At 37.6% G+C, this 9,235-nt stretch overlaps 1 protein-coding gene across 1 annotated transcript; it reads right to left on the bottom strand.

Moving 5' to 3' along the window:
• Positions 1–5,441: 5,441 nt before the first annotated feature.
• LOC112665436 (matrix Gla protein) lies at positions 5,442–8,897 on the bottom strand. The gene is made up of 4 exons (XM_025455188.3): positions 8,659–8,897; positions 7,174–7,206; positions 6,259–6,334; positions 5,442–5,826 (listed from the first exon to the last, which is right to left on the bottom strand). Exons 1-4 carry the CDS (start codon positions 8,717–8,719, stop codon positions 5,685–5,687), a joined length of 312 nt encoding a protein of 103 aa, XP_025310973.1. The 5' UTR covers positions 8,720–8,897; the 3' UTR covers positions 5,442–5,684.
• Between the last annotated feature and the right edge of the window lie 338 nt (positions 8,898–9,235).

The raw sequence follows: 9,235 nt of genomic DNA, 5'->3' as shown, positions 1-9,235 counted from the left end.
GCATTAGAATTTAAGAAGTGAAAGAAAGGCTAGAAATGATGGAAAATCAAGGTACTCAAGAACTCAGAGGTAGAGCAACAGATTACTTGCAGATTTTCTTTATTGAAAAGGTAATCATAGGGATTTAAATAGTGCTTAAATATGCCACTAGTACTACTATTTAAGTATATAATTTTAACTCTTCTAATATGTGTGATTTTATGACTATGTAAAAATACAGCTGCATGAGTTCTAAACCCAGTTAAACATAAAAGCTGAGATAATGAATTTTCTTTATGTAAAAATGAACTTCCCTGGCTTATTATTTTGAAACTACATGTTTCATCAGCACAGGTATATATAGCACAGGGAGAATTGAGGAAGAGTGGAATAGGTACAAGCTGGCTGGTGCTATCAGCAGTTTTTGGCTGTAAGTCCTGCTGGCTGCTTTCTAAGTATAAGTGAGAATCCTCAAAGAAGAATTGTCTTGCCATTTCTTAATATGCAGAGTGTAGTACATTGCAATAATAGTAATAGTCCAATAGACAATAACAGTAGAAATAGCTAACATTTATTAAACACTTGTTCTATGCCAGACAGTGCTTTGTGTACTTCACACATATTTCACTTATTTAATATTTACAACAATATTAAGATGGATACTAGAATAATCTTATTTTACAGATAGGGAAATTGGGGCCCAGTGAGATTAATTATCTTTCCCAAGAATTTCAGTTCTAAGTGGTGAAGCTAGGAGTTCCAAAGTTCTTATTCTTAAACACTATGCTAAAATGTAAGATGGCTTTAATGGGGTGTAAGAAGAGTACTCTGCCCGTGTTTAAGCATTTTTGGTTCCCAGGATATACTACTCCATGAAAGGCCTTACTTACCAAGCACATAAAAGGGGAAGAAAATAAGGCTTGTGACCTGTCACTTCATGTGTCCTAGCTCTGAAAAACAAAAGTATCTCAAAAAAAGAAATGGAACAGAGAAGGTGGAGAGATAAAAATTTTGACTGACTTGAAACTACATTAAGACTAGCTTCATCAGGTTGGAAAGTGTGACTCTATACAATGAAAGGTTGGTACAATATAGGGACCATTTGTACATAACCCTTTCTGAAAACTGGCTGTTATGAGGTCAGTACAAGTGTATTTCTCAAGAGAATAAAATTACCTGCCCTTGGAATAGTCATTTAGTCTCTGAGCTCTCAAATTGCTCAGCATAAAATGAGGAGGTTGAATTAGGTTATTGCTGAGCATCTTGACAGCTCAAAAACTATTGTATAGTTGAAAAAATAAGAAGTCTGGATCTGGAAGACCCTGGTCCCCCTATTTACCAACTAAATGACTGTCACAGATCTGATTCCTGGTAAACAGACTCTAAGACTTGGAGATTTGTGTGCAGATGGTTTATAGGGAAGTACTTTTGTGTCCAACATGAGAGAGATGAGGAACATAGTTCTAGGCATGGTGAACATTTGAGCTTTTGTACAATTCCAATCAATATGTCAGTCAATTCTAGGAGGAAACTTTGAGGCTGAGATGACCATTCGGAGTAGTCTGATAGTGAGCTTTTAGACAATATCTCAAATGGGATTTACTCTTTTTTTTTTTTTTTAGAAATAACTAAAGAAAACAGATAATACATATGAAACAATGATTTTCAAGACCCTGTACATCAAGCAATGAAAGATGATGGTGATCCCTAAGGGATGAGAAACAAGCAAATTGAGTCCCGTGATTGGCTCAGTTTATTGCCTTAAGAGAGCTTCCAGGGCATGGCTCAGGGAGCAGGGAACCAAGGTGAAATATGGTGGACATTTTAAGTCAAGGTGAATTGAAAGTCCTAGGAGAATATGGGGGTTACAATTTACATGGAAAATTGCTGGAGAGGAGAGAGTTACTGAGAGGGGGATCTCTAGATATCTGGCTATGCAGAAGAGAACTGATTGGCACATAAATATAAGAAAATAGTCATCCAAGAGGAATAGAGGGAACAGCAGCTGGCACTAACTCAGTGTTGGTATTGTTGCCTATTCCTACCACCCAGTAATGGGATATTGGGTGCAGCACTCAGAAAGTCTTTCCTCAGTGTGGAGGAAGCAATTAGCCCTAGACTAAATACTGAGTTGGTCTCATTTTAAAAGCAAAATTTAAAATGATGAAGCTTTTCCCAGGTGATTTAACCGCATCCCACAAAGCTTAAGAATACTTACAGAAATACAAGATTATCCAGAAACAAAAAATAAAATAAAATTTACAATGTCTTGTGATTACCCAGAATTCAAAGAAGTAGGAAATTATGATCCATAACAAGTAGAATGATCAACCAATCAAAACCAATATGGAAGTAACACAGATATTAGAATTAGCAAACAAGGACATTAAAATAGTTATCCTAACTATATCTGAAATGTTAAAAAAGTTAAGACATGGAAAATATGAAAACACCCAAATCAAACTTCTATAGGTGAAAATTATGTCTGAAGTGAAAAATGCACTAGATGGGATTAACAGTAAATTAGATTATTGAAGATTAAGTTAGCAAGCCTGTAGACACATTAAAAGAAACTGTCAATAATTAAATACACAGAGAAAAAGCAACTTATAAAAATGAAAGTATTTCCAAGCACATGGATGGAAGTAGAGGGCATTATGCTAAGCGAAATGTCAGTCAGAGAAAGATAAATATACGATTTCACTTATTGTAGAATTTAAGAAACAAAACAGATGAACATAGAGGAAGGGAAGGAAAAACAAAATAAGGCAAAATCAGAGAGGGAGACAAACAATAAGAGATGTTTGACTATAGGAAACAAACTAAGGGTTGTTGGAGGGGAGATAGGGTAACTGGGTGATGGGCATTAAGGAGGGCATGTGATGTAATGAGCACTGGATGTTACATGCTACTGATGAATCACTAAATCCTACCTCAAAAACAAGACAAATAAGGAAAAGCATAACAAGGGACATTATAATAACTTTGGTCAAAACCAGTGATAAAGAGAAAAACTTTAAAAGCTGCAAGACCTAAAAGACACAGTACATACAGATGAATAAAGAAAAGAATGACGACAGATTTATAGCAAAAATAATGCAAACTATAAGACAGTGGAACATCTTAAAAGAGAAACAATTTACAACATAGGATTTGATATGCTGTGAAGACATATTTCAAATATGAAGGCAAAGTTTCAAAACAGAAAGAATCCAGACGACCTTCACTATAACTAATGTTAAAGGAAGTCTATCTGGCAGATGAAAAATGGGACCAGATGGAAATCTAGATGCATACAGAAGAATGAGGAGCTGCGGAAATGGAAACTACTATGGCTAAATGCATGAGATGTTCTTTTGTATTATCTAAGCCTTTTAAAAAATAATTGATTGTTTAAAGCAAAAATAATAAAAAATAACCAATAAGATCTGTACTATATGTAAAGCCAAAAAATAACTGGACTGTTTAGACTATATATAATGAGATTACTGTGATAGGTTTAAGTCTATCATTTTGCCCTTTGTTTTCAATGTCCCATTGGTTTTTTTTTGTTGTTGTTGTTGTTCCCCTGTTCCCCCATTTCATGCCTTCCTTTGTATTCCTTGACACTGATGCAAATGAGGATGAGTCCTATAGGTACCTCAATGTATTGGAAAGTTTACAGGCCGTAGGATAGAAAATAGAACCCAGTAGAACTTTATGGTCTTTCTAAATTGAAAGAGCAGAGAGTAAAGAGAAGTGGCTGATGATCACAGAGAAGAGTACAAGAGGGGAGAGAGATGCACACAAGAGAGCTCTAGAGATCTGTAGAGAATTGCACGCATGTCCTTAGCTGGGAATCATCAGCTGTCAATATATCTGGTGGCCAGGGGAATAATATCTTAGCCTGAGTGATACACCACTGCATTTACTAAAATGTCTTCAGAAAGTTACCTCTCTGAGTCTCAATTTTACCATCTAATAAATATCATCTATCTTCTAGTCTGTTGTAAGACCCAATGAGTTATCACATGAAAAATAACTCAGAAAATGATAAAACACTCATCATTATATTAATATGATGATGGTTTAAATTAAATAACACATGCTATTATGATGAATGTAACAGTTTCAAAACTGGGTGATCACTCCCAGGGATGACTAGCCAGTCTTTTTTTATTCAGCTTTCATTGAAAATCCTTTGTGAACAGAATAAGGTACCAACCAATAATTGCCATTTCTCACCATAATGTTAGTCAAAGAAATATACATAAAAAGAAACTTTAATTAAACTATGAATTGGGACGCCTGGGTGGCTCAGCAGTTGAGCATCTACCTTTGGCTCAGGCATGATCCCAGAGTCTCGGGATCGAGTCCCACATTAGGCTCCCTGCATGGAGTCTGCTCTCTCTCTGCCTATATCTCTGCCTCTCTCTCTCTGTGTCTCTCATAAATAAATAAATAAAAATCTTAAAAAAAATATAATCTGAATTGAGGGCACCTGGGTGGCTCAGTGTTTTAGCATCTGCCTTTGACTCGCATCATGATCCTGGGGTCCTGGGATCAAGTCCCACATCAGGCTCCCAACGGGGAGCCTGCTTCTCCCTCTGCCTACGTCTCTACCTCTCTCTCTCATGAATAAATAAATAAAATCTTTAAAAAATATATGAATTGAATAATATAATTGTAACTCGACTCTTTATATGTATCCTTGTAAACTAGATACTGGCTTGGGTAGTGTGATAGGAGGTGGGCAGATTTAATCATTACTAATTCCATAAAGTACTTGAGTTTTGAGCTGGATTTTGAGGAATAAAAAAGATCATTCACTAAGGAAATGAAGGCAGTGGGCCTACCAAAAGGAATGGATGTAAAAGTTGGGCATGCACAGTTGCTCTTCTCATGGCATAGAAGAGCAAAATCTGAAGTGGGATTGAGATGTCCTGGGCTCTGTCTCAAGCTACCAAGCAGGGGACTCTTGGGCTTCATTTCCTCATTGGCAAACCAGGCATAAGGGAGTTATAGAATCTTGTCCAGCTCCAAAATTCCACTATTGAATTGTTAAAAAATCTCTGGCGATTGTGAAAACAGACATTTTCTTGGCCCAAGTGAGCTGTGACATCTTAGGAAATGATGGTATTCAAGAAACTGTGATGAGAGTGCTGAACCAGGATAGAGCCTGGAATCTACACAGAAAGAATTTAGGACCATTTAAAGTTTGGGAGCAGGAAAATCATATGATTAATCATCTATGCTGTTTGAAAAGCCTGGAAAACAAGAAATAGGAGGCAGTCATTCACCAGTCCCAAGGTAGAATCTAGACAAATTATGGCTGAGTGTCTTCTGAGTTTCATTCTTCTATGTAGTTAGGTTTCTAATCATCACTAGGATATGATTAAGAGAATGTGCTATTCTGGATTAGGTGGGCCATGACTGAAATATCTCAGCATTTTTTTTTTCCACGAGAAATCAGACTCACAAAATGAAAGTATCCATCCAAGAGTTTATTATGTAATAATAATCACACATCTTAATTCTCTTTTGACCTTTCACCACATTGCACTTTCACTGCTTATTGATCTGGGGGGCAGGAAGGAGGGCAACAGCCAGACAAGAACATTTAAGAAATAAGCAATTTGTATGTGTTTATGTAGTTCGATGATGCTACTGTAAAGGAATACAAAACCAGGCACCAGGCTCTGGAAGGAAAGAGACTTTTTTCAATCTCATTTGCCTCCTCGGCGATGCCGGAAATAGCGATTGTAGGCAGCATTGTATCCATAAACCATGGCGTAGCGTTCGCAAAGCTTGAAGTCATCACAGGCTTCCCGGTTGAGCTCATAGGCGGGCTTGGTGGTTTCTCTGATCCTAGAAAGTAGGGAAGAAAAAAAGAGGTCCAAAATGAGAAGCATAAATAGAGTAAGAAAAAAAAAAAAAAAAAGAAGGGGGGCGGGGAGAAAGAATAAGAAAATATAGGAGAGAGATCCTATTCAGCCCCCAATATTGGAGATACTTAACAGGGGGAAAGGTGGAACAGGGGGATATATTTTTTTTTTTTTAACAAAAATAGAAATTTTCTTTCTGTCCTTCTTTCCCTCCTCTCTACCTCTGCTTTCTGGGTCTTTCACAAGCTAGTCATTTTGAAATTCAGTTGTCTGTATACTGTTTTTAAATTCTTTGATTTTGGGACACAATTAGAAATAATATGTATGATTAAAACCTGTTTCTCATTCCGTTCAGATCCAGGATGCTGGATCAATGTGGAACAATTATCTCCCCTCATCAAGTTTTGTTACCCACCTCTCCTGGGCTTTAGCTCTCCATCTCTGTTGCGGAGATATAAATGTATTGGCATTTCTCCTGTTAATGAAGGGATCTGAAAAGAAAAAATAAGTAGTTGCAGTTTTAGGGGAGCAGTAGTTGAAAATATTTCCATAAATATTACCTGACGTAAATATATTTGGAAACTCATTCATTCATGCATTTTAGTTAGGTAACTAGAGATCTACAAAAGTTAGAGGGAAAGATAAAGCAGATTGCACAAACTGCCTGATTAAAAGAGATGAGCATATGTTTTTTAGGGACTTGTTACATAGGCCACAGCAATTTTTGTTTGCTTATTTCACCTCAGGCAATCGCTTTGCCTTTCTCAATTTGGTATTCCTAGTCGGTGTTTTTAATTCCTGTAAGGAGAAATTCTCTCTGTCCTGAGGACTTAGAAAGCATAACTTTAGATTACCAGAAATGGACTATGTAAATATTATGACAATAATGAACAAATTGAAAATGAGAGTGATATGTTACTTCTTCCTATACTCAGTCTTTGTAAGTCCGGATATTCAACAACATTCAACATAATGCTGACGGCTGCGGTTTCCCAACTGACTAGGCCTCTAATTCCATACTTTGCCATTTGTCATTACTTCTTGTTTTCCATCCATGTGGTTGATGTGATGCCAGCTTAAAATGTCCAAATGCCTCCAACTCTGATGAATGCAGTTTTAATGCCACATTACACTATTTCAAGCTTAAACAATTGCTCATCTGGTGATGTTTACAGCCATAAGATTTTAAAATTTATTTTAATTTTCTAAAAGAGGCCCTCATTCCCTTCCCTATATTAGCTCCATATATTACCATTTTGTCTATTTAAGAATAGGAAGAGGGATTCTTTGATACATGAGGTTTAAATAAAGAAATCAGATATTCACTTACTAATTTCATAGGATTCCATACTTTCATGAGATTCTGGAATAAAAAACGAAAGATTCCCATGATTATTATTTATCACACATGGCAATGGCCTAAATCTGGGGAAGGAAGGAGAGAAAAGAGCCAAAAAGATGTAAAGAATATATTTAGCAGTGTGGTTATTACAAATTTCAGGCATTTAGGATTTATGAGTTGTTTTTCTAGCTCTGTCCTTCATGTGAGTATCTCTACATTTTAGTTATTTTCTGATGTTGAAGGAGCTAGTGGCTATGGTCTTGGCTAAAATTTCCCAGAACTCTGAGGTCTTCAGGCTAGCGCAAGAAGATAATTTAAGCGCTATATACAAATTTCCAGAGAGACTTCTCTGATTAATTTGGGACCTGTCCAAGAGCAGGGTTGAGAAAGGGACAGAAGTGTCCAAAAAATAGCACAGGTCCTCCAGCCAGTGTGGGGAGATGGTCAGCCGGGCTCTACCAAGATAGGTTTCTAAGAGGTTCCTACAGCCTCTTAAGAACCTGTGTTAACCTGGCAGCCACAGAAACCACTGGCTCCAGCTGACAACTCACACTGGGCCTGATGCCAATTGGAGAAAACTGAGATGACGCCAAAGCAAGTTTTCTTCTTTCTACCACTTTCCTGTGCACATTAGGTAAATTTGGCAATCGGAGGTTTCTATTTGTAAGCAAGTGATTTTATTTAAAAAGTTAAAAAGGAGACGAAGAAGCCAAATCCTCTGCTACTGAAAGCATGTGAATAATTTCAAGAGTCCAAAGCACAATACAAATGGTTGTTAATGTAATTGAGGTTTAAGGACATCTAAATATCCAGATAATTGAAACATAAGATTGACCAAAAATAATCTTGCTTCAGATTTTCTTTCATAAGCCTTGAACAGACACAAATATAATTGACAACACAGAGAAACATAGAGACAACATAGAGAAACTATAGAATTTATCTTTTGACAATCAAAATTATACCATCTATTTTTCTCTGAGATTCTTTAAATGCAAACTTTGTTTCTAAATTAATTCACTGAACACATGTAGTAAGTTTAGGAGATTGTCCTGTCCCTGCTGAGGGCTAAACTTAATACCTCCTGTGAAAACTAATTTCCTTAAAGGTGAGTGATTTAACAAATATCTTTAACCAATTGTTACCAAAGTATAAATAAACATCCCTAAAAATGAGAACTCGGGGGCTGGGAATTTGATACCTTCTTTCCCAAACAGCAAAGTTTCTAGGTGTACAATGACTTACTATAGACAGGACGTGCCTGTTATGTTGCCTACCAAAGTCTGGATATTTAGGATGTAAAAAATACTTGATGGAACAAATCAGTGTCCACAGAGCTTGGGAAAAATGTTAAATTAATGGTACTTTAAGATTATATTAGCAAAAGAGGGAAGAAGAAGAGGAGGGAGAGGAAAAAATTGAAATAAATGGAAATCAGAGGCAGAAAAGAAAAACCAGAGAAAGGCTTCTCACCGTAGCACAAAGCTGCCACGGCCAAGGCAGCCAGAATGGAGAGAAGGAGCAGGCTCTTCATGGTCTCTCCGTGGTCCTGTGGGTTGGTCTCACTGGCTTGTGCAGTAGCAGAGGGGAGAGAGGCTCCTGTAGGCTGTTAGTGAAAGGTTGTGGAGTTTTTATAAGAACTGGAGCCGCAGAAAGGGGAGGAACCAGTGGGAGGGGGCCAGAGAAGGTGGAGACTGGCTGGCCCTAAACTAGCACTGGGACTTTTCCCAAATACTCATTCCTTCCAGATATTATCTACTCTGGGTGGGCAGTTTTCCCTCACTCCTGGACCTGGCTGTGTATAGCAGGATGCTGTCCTGGTACAGAAGTTGTGGCCGCCCTGTGTTTGGGGCCAGCCCCGGGCACAGGTCCGCAGAGAAGGGAGTTGCCACAAACACGTGTTTGCCTCTCTAATTCCTTCTCTACTCTCCTGGCCCTGATTACAAGTCTGGTCTGCAGACAGAGCTGTAGTGTTCTGCTTGTTCCCCTGATGGATGGACGAGAGGTTATGGGGGCAAAGGACTTCACCTCATAAATTGGTTCTAATATC

The sequence above is a fragment of the Canis lupus genome, chromosome 27, assembly GCF_003254725.2.
Source record: "Canis lupus dingo isolate Sandy chromosome 27, ASM325472v2, whole genome shotgun sequence".
NCBI classification, from domain to species: Eukaryota; Metazoa; Chordata; class Mammalia; order Carnivora; family Canidae; genus Canis; species Canis lupus.
This window is presented reverse-complemented; position numbering and strand designations above follow the sequence as displayed.

Coding starts and splice junctions, on each gene's coding strand:
- LOC112665436 (XM_025455188.3), bottom strand. CDS start 8,719: ATGAAGAGCCTGCTCCTTCTCTCCATTCTGGCTGCCTTGGCCGTGGCA. Junction 7,207..8,658: donor CGTGGCAGCTTTGTGCTACG/GTGAGAAGCCTT, acceptor TTTTTATTCCAG/AATCTCATGAAAGTATGGAA. Junction 5,827..6,258: donor AGAGCTAAAGCCCAGGAGAG/GTGGGTAACAAA, acceptor CCTACTTTCTAG/GATCAGAGAAACCACCAAGC.